Source organism: Ambystoma mexicanum, chromosome 2p (genome assembly GCF_040938575.1).
Source record: "Ambystoma mexicanum isolate Mex_15411 chromosome 2p, UKY_AmexF1_1, whole genome shotgun sequence".
Taxonomy (NCBI): Eukaryota; Metazoa; Chordata; class Amphibia; order Caudata; family Ambystomatidae; genus Ambystoma; species Ambystoma mexicanum.
Window position 1 is genome coordinate 1,426,636,696 of NC_090923.1, and position 14,807 is coordinate 1,426,651,502.

The 14,807-nt window shown below is 44.0% G+C and overlaps 1 protein-coding gene across 1 annotated transcript in view; it reads left to right on the forward strand.

The window, feature by feature from the left end:
* The window catches only part of LOC138566067 (protein HEG-like), a 375,817-nt gene that overhangs the window by 345,729 nt on the left and 15,281 nt on the right, over positions 1-14,807 (forward strand). The window contains exon 10 of the mRNA XM_069643099.1: positions 4,080-4,257. Coding sequence (XP_069499200.1) covers positions 4,080-4,257 — 178 coding nt within the window. The remainder of the gene's footprint in view (positions 1-4,079; positions 4,258-14,807) is intronic.

Sequence of the window (14,807 nt, forward strand, 5' to 3'; positions counted from 1 at the left end):
TGCGTTCAATTATCTCTGATAGTCCTCCCTTAGTTGGCCATACCTTAGAGCAGGAGTCTGCAGCCTGAGGCTGCCAATATGTTTTGGACTACAACTCCCATGATCTCTGACCATTGACCATGGTGGGGAAGGCTGATGGGGGTTGTAGTGCCAAACATCTGGAGGGACAATGGTTGCAGACCCCTGCCTTTCAGTGAAGTAGGTCTAGTGGTGATAGCGGTCCTCTGATACATCTTTGGAGTCTCCAAAACCCGGGCTAGCTTATCAAACAACAGATCTTGAAGCTGTGCCCATCTATAACAAACTTCTGTTATGCCTCCCTTACGCTGGGGATTGTTCAGGTTCTATTACAAATATCTCTCCCATCCCCAAGAAAATGGATGCCGACTCCACAATTTTTGTAAACTGTAGACCTTTAGTTAATTTACCATTTAAAGTGAACATTCTTTAAAAAGTGATACACTCCCAAGTTCTCAGAAGACATCCACCTCAAACATGAAGGCCAGTCGGGCTTTAGTCCAGCCAGAGGAAAAGAGAGCAGAGACAACTCTCCTTGACATCTGAGAAACATCTTATAAGAAAACCTGCCACACTCATCATCTCTGACCTCTCCACAGCCTATGAGTCAGTTGACCACAAGATCCTGCTCACTGTGTCCAACATCTGTGACAATGCCCTCATTTGGTTGGTGCCCTTTCTGAATGACAGATCCTACTAGATCAGGGAGGGCAGATCTAGTTCCTGTTCCATCTCCACACACTACAGGGTCCCCCATGGCTCTGCCAAATCACCTCTGCAATTCAGGAGGTACTTGCAACAACTCACCACCCTCCTTGACACCATCGACAAGAACTTCCAATGATATGCACATGACCACCAAATCCTTTTCCACTTTGATCGCAAGACCCCTCCCTAGCTCCAACTATTTCCTAATTGCATTTCCCAGACTTTGATTGTAGGTCAGAAGGTAACCTATATCTTAATACATATAAAACAGAAATAATCATCTACAGCCAATCCCCTTTCTCCAACCTCTTACCATTCTGACCTTCCACCCTCTGACCTCACCTGGAGCCAGCATATAACTTGGAGCTCCCTGTTTTTTAGCCCATGAGCACACGATTGACATCACAGCCAGGATTAACAATGGGATTTTTTTTAAATGACGTCATGGGGACATCTGGGGGGACTCCGAGATAAGATATTCATCACTTCCCACACAGGCTGAATTTTATGGGTTTTGTTTGCGATGGATCACATTATTTTAAACTCTATTCCATAAAGTCTTTTCACTGTAAATATACATCAGAAAGGTTTTTGATGACACTCGGCTTTGTGGCAGTCTGGATCATTGTTGGAACTCTGAGGTGGAGATCACATACATGGCAAGTACAGGCTGAATGAGTGGCATTGGATAACGGGGAAGGATACTGCAGGGGTGAAAGTGCCCCTCGCCTCTCTTCCCTCATAAGTCCCAAATCGACAAATGCTGTGGCCTACCTGCTTGACATGATTGGGGGCATGGGGTCAGGCCTAAACCACCAGGCGGTCAGTGAGCTCATTACATAAAGGGCCTGTTACTGCGAGTGATTTTCATGCTTGTTCACCTCTGTATGAGAAGTGGGAACGTAAAGAGTAAATAGAACATTTCCCGTGAAGCATGGGGGTTTCTATCTGTGGCAGAGAAATGCTGGAGGAAGTCTGTGCAGACCTCTGGGCGCTTTTTGTGTTCCTCTGTGCCTGGCTTACGACGAGAAAGGTAAAGCACGGGGGGGGTCTTTTGTGAATTTGGGTGTGCTTTGACCTGCTGCAGGGGCTGCCCTGGAAACCCCTCTTCCCTTGGCTGCATGTGAGTCTATGTCAAAATATAATTGCAGACACACCTTGCAAAAAGACACTGGGCCTCATTACGAGTAGGGCGGTAAGGGATACCGGGCACCGGTAAGGAGACCGGTGCCGGTAATCCCTTACCGCCCTACTACGAGTTCCCTTAGCACGTCCCTCCTTTAACACCTGGTCTGACCAGGCGTTATGGACGGGACCCGTTAAGGGACTTCAGAGCTAATAACGGTACTGCAATTTGTGGTACTGTTATAAGCGCCTTACCCATTCCCATTGAGCCCTATGGGGGCTCAATGGGAATGGGGAATGGCTTTTTCAGTGGGGACTTACCAGTCCCGCAAAGGTTGGACTACACCGGTAAGTCTCCATTCAACGAGACCGGTGCCGGCCACGTTATTGGTGGCAGTCATGGTGCAAATAGCACCATGACTACCACCAATCTCGTAATGAGGCCCACTGACCAACATATAGGGCCTCATTATGACCCTGGCGCTCCCGGATTGAAGGGGGCTGGTACTGCACCGGTCCCCTTCATTCCGGGAGCGCCGATTACAAGCTTCCCATCGCGGGACCCGGATCGCACGCCTGGTAAAACCAGACGTCCTTTCCGGGTCGCGCGAGGGGAAGAGGGAGGCAATAACGGGCCAGATGTAATCTGCCCATTATTACCTCCCTCCCCATTCCCATTGAGCCCTACAGGGGCTCAAATGGGAATGGGGGAAGGGTTCCTGCATGGAAGACTTACAGGGTCCTCCTATCGCGGAGTAACCCAGTAAGTCCCTATTGCAGGAACCCGGTAATGGAGCCCGGAACGATGGCAGCCATGGAGCTAATAGCTCCATGGCTACCGCCGTTCTCGTAATGAGGCCCATAGTCGAATTAAAACAAATATATATATATATGTGTAAAGAGCAAAACAGTTTAAAGTGGAAAAATGAAAACAAAGAGAAGGGGAAGAGGTTGAAGGGGAAAGCCTGGGCTCCATAGTAGGGTAGCCATGCTGGGTGGTCGCTTTAAAAAACAATGGGCCTCATTATGAATGTGGCGGAAAGGCAACAACGGCGCCGGTAGTGCTACCGGCGTCGTTGGTACCTCTCCGCCACATTACGAGTCCTGCTTGCCGGTGCCGAACTGCACGCCTGGTCTGACCAGGCGTGCAGACCGGCACCCGCGAGCAGAAATCATGATTGCACCAGCACTGTTATTAACGGTGCCAGTGCAACCATGCTCCCGACCCCCATTCTGCCCTATGTGGCAGAATGGGGATCGGGAGGCCGGCCATACCGGCACCCACGAATGGGCAATTACCGGCCCATTCATCTGGTAATGGCCCATTCGCGGGTGACGGGGCCGGTAGCGAGTTTGGCGGTAGCCGTGCCGCCAAACCCGTAATGAGGCCCAATGGCTAGATTCGGACATAACGGCTAGATTCAGTCTGTGTTCTTGAGAAAGGCATTTTTGCAAAAGATATTACTACACGGAAAGGGCCGATTGAAGGAAGCGAATCTCACCTTGCACAGCATTTATTTTCCTGCTCAGAGTCTTATTAAGCAATCGGGGAACCCACAGAATATGGGTGTTTTCTCCAGGATACTTGCATGTGAATGGCTCCACTCTGTTTTTAGAAACGGTATCGTAAATGGACATAGGCTCATTACAGTGGTGCCGGTAAAACCCGTCGGTAGGTCGCGGGTTACCGGCAACCCCCTAACACCCTTACTGCCCCTGATATCCTGGTGCCATGGCCATATAACAAGCGGGGGCGGTAATGGTTAATTCCCATTTCCATGGAGACCCATAGGACTCCATGGAAATGGGGTCACTGAAGCACTGCCACTGTTACTAACGTTGCCGGTGCTTCAATGAGAGACATGACGGTAGAGTCCTGAAAACCCAGCAGGTCAGGCCTGCTGGGGGATCTGTGGCCCCTACTGGCCTTCTCGTACTATGGGCAGTCTGGAAAGGGTGCCAGTACGTTGCTACCAGCATCCTTATTTTCCGACCGCCATACTTAGAATGAGGGCCATGGTCTCAGGAGTGAGCCACTGAGAGAACAGTATGGCTCTGTGTCTCTTAGTTGGTCCCTTTAACACTTAAGTGCAGGAGTGGGAGTGGCCTACAATGATTTCTGAGAATTCAGGACAAACATCAACACCCTTAGCACTATATGTATACTTCTTGGTATATCCTCTTTTGGGAGACTATGACCTGATGAGTGGATCTGTTTCTTTCCGTAGGAAAGCAAAGTGCCATGCGACCCCCCATCTACTTGAGGGAACTGTCCTGGGAAGCCCCCAGCGCTCCGAGGCAATGAGACTTCCGAGAGTCCGCTCAGTTTGGAGCAGGGGAATGGACCATTCTGACCAGAACTCTGGATTCAGCAGATACGTAGCCCACTTGGGCAGTCCGAGCAATGTAAGTTCTACTGATTTATTTCAGCCTTGTCGCCGATATTCCATATTTCGGCCACCAAATTCTGGCTTTGCACATTTCCAGTTTCAGTCCAGCTGCAAGCAGGGTGGATGCTAGACTGCTGACATGATGAGAGAATGCAGAATTGCTCTGACTTGCATTATATGGGATGACACCCACATTGCTCTACCATGCATGGCGCAGCACTGCGTGTGTGACTGCCAACCAAGGGAAGCCTTCAACTGACTCCTAAGCGCAACAATTTGCAATTCTATAAAGTTATGGGCAAAAAATTCCACAACCATCAGTGGAGTTGTTTAGAGTCATACACCACTGCGAAAGAGCCCTGGGAAAGTTACACATCCCTTCCACTTTAATATGAGACTGGGATCAGAGCCTGACCCCTGGTTTAAAGTGCCCAAATGCCAGTCCTGTCACTAATACAGATTGGGATAACCTTGAACACAGTCATCATGCCATCACTGCTCTTTCCACGGTATCTAGTCAATTAATCTAAACCCATTCCATCTAATACCATTCCCTCAAATTGTTTCCATCTAAAAAATGTCCATCTAATGCATGTTTTTGGGGGGTAAAGGGTTAATTTTTGTTCAGGTGTATTTTAAAGGGTACAAACTGGGGTTTGCGGGGGGGGGGGGACCCCCACCCCAAAAAAAGAAAAAAAAATACATTAGATGCAAATGTTTTAGATGGAAACATTTTCATGGAGTGGCATTAGATGCAATGGTTTAAGATTAAATGACCATAAACCCTCTTCTATTAACCCAGTAGTATTCAAACTTTTTCATACCGAGCCCCACTTGAGTAGAAATATTTTATCTTGGGGCCCCCCACCTAGGGGATTCCCCCTGTAAGGAGCCCACAGGACATCCAGGGGGAGGCAGTCTCTTTAAAATATAAGCAGCGTTTCTACTGCTTATATTTTCTATTAAAAGCAGTCACCTTAATCCTTTTTCATATTAAAAATAGTCATCTTAATAATCCCTTTTTGAAGAGTGTGGGACTCCCCCTCGACATCCTTCGCTTCACCTTTTGAAGACCACTGCACTAAGCCAAAATTCTGGCTTGCCCCACTGATGGCTCACAGAGCCCTTATTTTGCCTCCACGCCTGGCTTGCTGCACCACATCTTCTCACTGTGTGGACTCTGCCAGATCCTACGGCTGCAAGAAATGGCTTGCACCCAGGATAGCCACAGCAAAAGGGGCAGCTGTTCCGCCCCTTCACTTCACAGAGTGCAAACATGAAGAGCTTATCACGTGTGCACGCTGCTCGGACTGGCCTATAGAGCGACAGGCCCATGGGCGAACCAAAAACACAAAATGCTGGTGTGGGCCAGTTTTTTAGGTCAAAGCGGGACACTTTTATGGCCAGTTTGGGCCAGTTCGATCAGTTACTTCACTATGCGGCTAAATGTTTTGACCAATGTTGCTGAATAAATATTCTTTAAATGCACAATTTGCATCACACTTTATAAAAAAAACTCCCTACTTGGGTACTATTCAAACAGTGTCACAAGAGGAATTAATTGTCATTTGCAACGGTGGGCCACTTTTTCGTTGGTGCCAGAGACAATTTTATGGCCCGGTGCGACCCTGAAGGGACCACCAGTAAGTGTGTGTGTGTCCGGATCTGGTGTCCGAGCTAAATTCACCGTTTTCAATTGCTTTTCTTAAAATACAGAACCCCAAGAGCATGGTCTCTAAATCCCTTGCTTGCAGGGGGTGGTGGGTGATTAGAAGATGCAGGACACTTAGGAACGTACATGACCCCAATATTATAACACGATCTTCTGCAATATTGGTTTTACATACTGAATGGAGGGCAGCAGGACCACAACATGTTTAAAGGGCTTTTGAGGGGGACAGGGCAGGGGTGCGAAGCATGGCACCCATTTACCCCAATGGCCTAGTCTCGTTATTGACAATTACCACAGCCAAGCTAAAAGAGGAGTGCTACGCATGTGTGAGATCATACGTCATCACAGGTAAACATACAGCAGGGTCCAATCTACTCCATTCTCCGCCACCAGTAGAGTAGGGGTGCTGTTTTTTTCACATGTTTTCCTATGGAAGAAAAAAATGTACACTTACCCAAGAAGTGTCGGCAAAATTAACAGAATACTGGCAGGCCCAAGGATCAACAAGTGAGATTATTGCCATGGGTGATGTGAGGTTGTAGGCAGGTATGGCCCCGGATAAGCTGCATGGTCGGTCACAGTTCCCGACCGCCAGAGACAGAGGGTCCGACTCTAAGGTGCACGCAAAAACACGGAAGTGTTCATTCATGAAGGATGAACACTTTCTTTAAAAGCACCCTATTCTGATAAAGTGCTAAGGTGGCGGTCTGGCATCAAAGCCACAACTTTAGCATGGGTCTGATTTACTGCTTGACAACAGCCTTAGCAAGCATGAGACATGCAGGACTGGCACTGGGAGGGGATTCTGCTCTCCAGAGCACAGCTTCAGCACCTCAATTAGAGGAGTGAAAATACGACACCCGTGAGGTGCCATTAAATGCTGTTTCACACTTTTTCCTTTATAAAAATGGCATTTCCGAGACTGCAGCACCACTTTTCTAGTTTAATGAAAGCTTAAGAAAACTTCCTTGAACTAGTAAAGTGGCAGTCTTTTAGAAAATTCTTGCAGTGCCACTGGTACGCATGTTTCTATGTAAACGGTAGATTTATGCAACTTTTGCTGCTGGGAAGCACATTTCTCCTCCAGCATTTCCACCCACCCCAGAATGTTGGTCCTGGAAACTGGAGGGGAGAAGGTCGGCTTTCAACACTATAATTAGCACAAGCTCAGAATCAGGCCCAGAGTCACCTGCACTCCCAGAAAGCAACATTATGTCATTGACAACACTTTTGGATTAATAACAAAAAGGGCAGAATCGGGCAATGAGTCTTCGTTCTGGCCCTACAACACTTGCATTATGCTAGCCTTACAGTTCTTACACTTGGGGCACGATTCTGAGCTCTTGGTAAAAGTTAGTGATCAAAGCAGACATTCTCCCTCCAGTTTCCAGCACCACCATTCTAATATGTCGAATTGGAGGGGAGAGGTTGTGCTTTCCAGCACCGGAAGCTGCTTAAATCTGTCATTTTGATAGAAACATGTGGCACTGCAAGCATTTCTTAGTAGACTGGCACTTTTCTAATTTACGCAAGTTTGCTCAAACTTTTATTAAACTAGAAAAGTGGTGCTGCAGTCTTGGAAACGCTGTTTTTATTAATGTAAAAAGTGTGCAGTAGAGTTGAACAGTACCTCAAAGGTGCTGCATTTTAACTCCTTTTTTTGAAGTGTAGAACCAGGACTTTTGAAAGGAGATAGTTGCTGAAGTTGTTGTCAAACCTTAAATCAAGCACACGCAACAGGCGTGTCTTTGATGCCAGGCTGCCACATTATCACTTTAACAGAATATGCTGCTTTTAAGGAAAGAGTTCATCCTTCATGGAAGAGCACTTTCCTATTGTTGGATACTCGCGTGACTAAAGGGAAAACCCCTCTGGGTTAGGACCTAGGATTTGGTAAATATATTGTAACAAAAAAGGGGTTTCCTAACCGTTCAAATCTTTATCAATCGGTTCTGCAGCAATTTTCAAAAAGGGTTCACAATAAATGTTCATACGTTCCCAAATCTAAGCATCAACAAAAGAAGAATAGTCACTTTTTCTTTTGTAAAATCAGATAGTGGGGGGTATTTATTTGCCCACCTCTTCCACTGTCTCTTATATTTGTTATTTTATTATTTTAAAATGTAGAAAAACATATTACTTATTTCAGTAATAGAACAGGCGTAGGGGGAATCTGGGTAAACTGCCAGGTGCTGGGAGGGATAGGATGTGAGGGGAGGAAGAGGGTGGGCCTGATTCCGAGATTGGAGGTAGCCGTGGCTCCATTTGCACCATGGCTGCCTCCAATAACGGGTCCGGCACCGGTCTAGTTCAATGGGGACTTATCGGTGCAGTCGTCCTTGGCAGGACCGGTAAGTCCCCATTGAACATATCATTCCCCATTCCCATTGAGCCCCTATAGGGCTCAATGGGAATGGGGAGGGCGCTAATAATGGGCTCGCGAATGGCAAGCCCGTTATTAGCGCCCTGGTCCCTTAGCGGGACCCGTAAGGGACGTGTGGTCAGATCACACGTTCCTTATGGTTCCCTCCAAGGGACCTCGGTATCGGGCAGTAAGGGATTACCGGCACCAGTCTCCTTACCGGTGCCCGGTATCCCTTACCGCCCGACTCGTAAAGACCCCCGGCGTCATACAGAAAAAAGCAGCAAATAAGATAAAATTGAAGAAAAGCAAATTGGCCTTTGCTAAATCTAAACAGGATTCGCCCAAAGTGTGTATGTGTGTGTGTGGGGGTAATAATTTATTGGATTATGATGTCATAGCCAGCCCACGGCTCGAGCACCAGCAACGGGGATGCAATTAAACTTTGCCCATTGATTTAAATTCTGTAGTAGCTAAGGAGGGGAGTGTTCCATTATCCCAGAAACCTCCTGTGGCCCCTAATAATGCCCCGGGTAAGCAAACCGACCCCCTCTGCCCCCTCTATATGTTTTATTAATGAAACTGTTCCCACAGCTAACCACTTTCTACCTTTGGTAGTGCCTATGCCACCAGAAAATCCTACTAGTAGTCGAGATGAATCCCCCAATAAACTGGGAAACAACATGAGAGCCTTCGAGGCTGAGGGGAAAACACCAGGTATATACAAGGCTACTAACACATCTGTTGTACCAAAGAAGCCCACCCATGACGGATGTCACCCTTGTTTGGCTGTCAGTTGGTGAGACAAGAAATGGTTGCATTGAACAATTTAGTGCTGGAAATGAAAACGGAGATGGGGCTGTTGAGTCAAAGGTTATTGGAATTAAGTGAGGCATGTGTACCTATTAATCATATCCCACGGGCAACCAGGGAGGGTGCCGCACCATCTAATATGCGTCTCTCGTCAATTAGGTGATTGGGAGACATGTTAAAAATCACCATTGCAACCCGTAATATCCCTAACAGCCCATCCAACACAGCCAGCCCTATGCAGCAGGCTAGTCATGTAAAGCAAATCAATGATATTTCGACAAATAGTTGTGAAAATGGTCAGGCACAACCAATACACCAGGTTGCGGACAATAGACATGTTTCTAATATTATGTGGCCAGTGGCTAATAGTTCGGTTTATATGTTCCAAGATTAAAAAAGAGTACCCATTAGGAAAAAGATAGCCTATTAAATAAGTGTTTACACTGGACACAGCACAACAAATAGTGTCTCTCATTGGTCAGAGTGGACATTGCTGATGTTTGCTGTATCCATTCTGACAATTTGGAGGTCCCCGATTACGTTAAGATTACTTTGCTTAAACAAAACTTAAAATCTGGTTTGTTATCAATTGAATTTCAGATGCTCCAACAATCAGATGTTCAGATTGAACTAAGGCAATCCCCTCAAATGTATTGCTTCATTAGACTAATGCCATTTTGATTAAGTACATTTTCTTTATTTTCAAAGGAATATGATGTTTGATTTACTGACTGTGATACTTATTAATAGTAATATTTATGTATATTTCTTTAACGGGTCATAGGGACAATCCAACAATGCCTTCTTGTATTGTTTTGGGTTGCACTAATAACAACCATGCTAAAAGCCAGATTACAATCCTGCATGTATTTCCAAAGAATTTAAATTTAATAAGAAAATGGCTCTTGAGCTGTGGATTTCCAGTGTCCGAAATTGAAAGCAGAGCCAATGATGTCCTGGATGACGTGAGGGGCAATCGATTCTGCGTCTGCAGCATGCACTTCTCAGAAGTATGAACAATCACAGTACACTAAGAAGCGTCAACCAAGACTCCTTCACAAATTACTTCCCAATGCAGTTCCAACTGAGTTTCAGCACATGCTGACCCAGGTGAGTAGTGGACGCTGAATTTCTAATGCATTTTACCATTTTCTAAATTTGCCTGTATAATATATCTTATGAATGACCACTCAATATGTTGAAATAGTCTGTGAACAGGTAACATAATGAACAGGTTTCAGTTTTTGGGGAATATTTCCATTGATATTTTATTACACAAGTTTCCTTCATGACACAATGTGGTTTGCACATTTTGAACTTTAGATTACTTTCTGAATCCCTACTTTAGAGATACTTGAATAGTTTGGTGCAATGTGAGGCTTTACAAACACACACTCACTTTGCGTCCTTTATATAATTGATGGAATTACTGACTGTTACCATGGAGGAAACCACAGAAACGTCCAACATCCTAATGGTGAGGCCAAGCAGCTTGCACACACATTTTTTTTATTGCTTTTAATGTGGTCAAAAATGATAATACTAATGTCCATTTTCTATTGAAGAATGGTATGAATATATACATCGATTGAAGGACTGTGATGCTACACCAACAACTATTCCGGAGTCTCTCCTTTCAAGTAATTCTTTTTAGAATATTCCTTCAGATGCGACTATAGAAAATATGTATTTGTTCAAGTTCTACTTAAAAAATATTGATTATGTAGGCCCATTTGTTAATATCAACCATCTTTAACATTTAATTTTGTTTCACTTTATACATTTTTGTAATCATTTTTAAAAAATGTGTTTCCAGGTAAACATAGGCAATAAACATTACAACCAAAATAAAAATCGGGGCAAAACAAGGCAGAGACACGGTTAAATCGACATCATAGTGTCAAAGGCGGGACCAGTCAGATCAATGGGCAGGAGAGCACAGGCCCCAGAATGATAGCCCACCATCCACCTCGTAGTGTAGGTTTTAGGCCAGATGGCTTGTCATCTCCCAGCTTCCATACGGATATATCAGCCACACAATATCCTCAGGGGGGGCTGATCATCGGAGCGTGGGAGCATAGATTTTAGTAGAAACTTCCAAGACTTCAAACATTCCTAGACCATTCCAAGGTTTCAGCCATGGACCACCTCATCCAGTCTGTCCACCATGCGGAATAGCATGGGCCAGCATTACTTCTCCGTGACATGGCGATTCTATGTTTTTACAAGAGCATAAGCCAAATCCATGACTTTAACTATGTTTTTGTATTCATCTGAGCAGGGGTAAATACCAAGCTAACAATCTGCAGGGGTCCATTTGTATCCTAGTATCTCTGCTTTCTCCAGTGTGCCCTGGACTTGGAGCCAAAAGGTACGGACCATAGGACATAACCAGAACATATGTTTAAAATTTGCAGGTTCTCCCCCCGCCCCTCCTGGGCACGCAGGAGGTGTCTGTTTACTGAATTGTGCCACTCTCTGCAGTGTCATATGCATTCTATAGAGGATGTTCATTTGTGTCAAGTGAAATCTTGCATTCCTAGAAACCCTCTTGATAAACAACAATGCAGAGTCCCATTGCCTATCTTCCATCGCAAATCCCAAATCCTCCTACCATTTATCCTTAATTCGCATGACTCAGGGGTTTGCTTTTGTGGGCAGGCTTTGTTATATGCGAGTTACAGGCTTTCAACCCTCATCCACTTTGTATAATATATTCAGTATATCTGCACATTCGGGTTCCTCAGGCCATTCCGACCATTGCCTTTTAGCAAAGGGAGTAAGTCGCATGTATCCTAAAAAATGTCCATTATGGATCCCATACTCCTCCATCACATTCAAGAATTCTCTAAACACCCCTCCTCTAAAAACATCTGCCCAAGTGGCAAGGCCCATCTCCTCCCATTTTCTGGTACAAGGGTATGTCACCTCTACTTCAGCACACCGTAGCTGCCAGGGGTATATTCGTAGAGTATGCATCTCCTACATTGAACACCTTCCCGATCCTGCAGCATATTTTCCTGCCCAGATCTAGCATAAGTTGAGTATCTGGTGGGCAGCCCTAAGCAATCCACAGAGATTGTTTCAGAAATATGAGTCTGATGGCATCCTGCATAAGCGAGGCATCCAACGTTTCTCCGCCAGTGAGCCACTTAGCGACATGCTGTGCTTGTGCCGTCAAATAGTATAGCTCAAACCAAGGGAGCTGGATCCCACCATCTGTGTGTGGAAGTCACAACGCGGAGAATGCTGCTTTCCACTCCAGAAGAATCTGTTTACAGCAGCATCTAAAGTCTAAAATAAAGAGTGCTGGATCATGTACATGAGATTACTAAAAAAATATAACAGTCGTGGTACTACCACCATCTTAATCAGCGTGGCTCGTCCCATCAGTGAAAGTGACAAGCGGTCCCAAAATTGCATAGACAAAGCAATCCCGTGTGAGGCCTTTACATCTTTATTATTGCAATTACTGTTATATAGGCAAAGCCTGGAACTTCAACAACATACTATTCTTCTACTGCTACCGGTCTGGAGGATGAGGTGAGAAGTTGTAATTTATTGATTTATACTAATAGATATTGATTAACAATATCTTTTTTACATTTAAGATAACTTATTGTTTTAATAATTTGCAATACTGTCATCAAATTGCAAAGCATTCAATCAACAACCTTAATGAATTTATCGCAGAAACACATGCAACAATGAAAGTAAACCTTCAGAAAAATGTACTGTGTCAATAAATAACATAGATCCTTTCACTTTATAAATGGTGTATGTTTTTGACTATAAACTTTAGCTGCTTAGCAAAAAATTGAATAGTTGAAAATAAATTACATTACAATGCAAGGGGCCACAATTTAATCAATATGTTTTGCAGGATGATCTGGCACCAACTCGCTGCAATATCTCTGAAGGTTATCAGGTACAGTTTTCAAATGTCTTTTTAGAATGTTACATGTACACAGTGTTCGGCTTTATGTCAATACTAATTTAAACATTTTAATCAGATGATTAAACGTATCTTTTTAGTTAGTTTAACTTAGATTGTAAGGTCGACAATCATTAAATCAACTTTCTCAAGATGTACTTTATGAGAACAAGGATTTTAACATTAAATTGTTTAACAATTTAATCAATGTTCTTTGAATTTATTATGTACAAGGAAGGTACTACTGAAGCGGTCAAAATTGAAGAGACACATGGACAAGAGTTATACATAAGATATTGTAAAATATCAGTTAACATCCATTTTAACAGTGATGTAATATGTAATATGTTCTAATGATATAAGTGGAAGAGCACATTTCAAGGTTCATTCAATTTCAAAATTCTGTTTTTCAGCTTGGTCTGGTAGTCGGCAAATCCAATTTGACTGTTTCAAGGAAAATTTGGAAAAAAGTGTACATAACAGAAAGGTTTTTAAAAAAAATGTTGTTTATCAGTAATTTCATTGATATTACATTTTCATGTTGTAATTCGTGTGTTCTGTGTTTGTGCTATAAAATAAGCATTATTTTCTATTCGATTATGGGCCTAGGAAGAAGAGGAGCATAAAGACTCGAACAACTACTACACTTACTAATGATGTTGCTTGTCATACCGTTGTCACGTGGGAGCAGCTACATTTTGAGGCTCAGCATGGTCCTCGCAAGATTCAGTGTTGTGATGCAGATGTCCAGTGGCCGGAATCTGAATTGAATGTCAGCAGGAACCCATGAAAATTAACCCTGGATCATTGTTACAGCACACACGGTCACCCAGAAGAAACAGACAACACAGAAGAGGTTACAGAATTGCTTTCAGAACCATTCACACAATCCATACCCTTTATAGAAATACTAAGAAATAGACAATGTTCCCTGTTTCCCCAATACATGTGGACACATTAGAAACATCACACACAGAAATAATCGAAGCATCTTTGCTACTGATTGACGATTGTGCTTGTGATGTGGAATTCCCTCTTCCTAGTGTTGAGGACTTATCCACTACCTTGGAATCTCAAACCAGTATACGTCTGGACGATTAGCTATTAAAGGGACCAAAATACATTGCATTCGACTGCTGCTTTATTGGGATTATGAAAATGATTAAATGTGATCATGATATGCATAGGAGGATTTGTGGGTAGTCATTGGTGAAGTTTATTCATTTAGTCAGAGGCAAAAACCTGAAGATCAAGGGTAGCTTTGTACACAGTCATAACTCATTTTCATGGTCTGCTCAACCTATACTTGGAAAGGTGCCTGCTGGAAATGTATTTGGTTCATCTGCTTTGTTGTTTAGCAGATCAATGTACAGTATTATTTGAGGTTTGTCTAACTTTGTGGGACTCAAGTTGCTTTAAAAAAAACATAATACAAATAACAGAAGGATTTCTTGTTCCTCACTATTAGCCAGGCATGGACACTGAAACAGATGTCAATGGACAATGCTCTCGCTGGAAAAAGGCTCTGGCTAGCTGGTGATGGACAGTGTGACAGTCCAGGTATTTCTGCTACGAAATACTATCTATTGTGGTTTTTGTATAGCGCCATATCACCCATAGGCCTCAGAGCACTCACATAGACGAACAACATAAAACAGATACTTCAAAGAGAGCAACAGGAACTGTTAGATTTCTCCTTCATCAAACAGGTGTGTCTTGAGCAATTTCTTGAAGATGACAAGAGACATGCTGTTTTTAATCAGAGGGAGCATGGCATTCCAAATC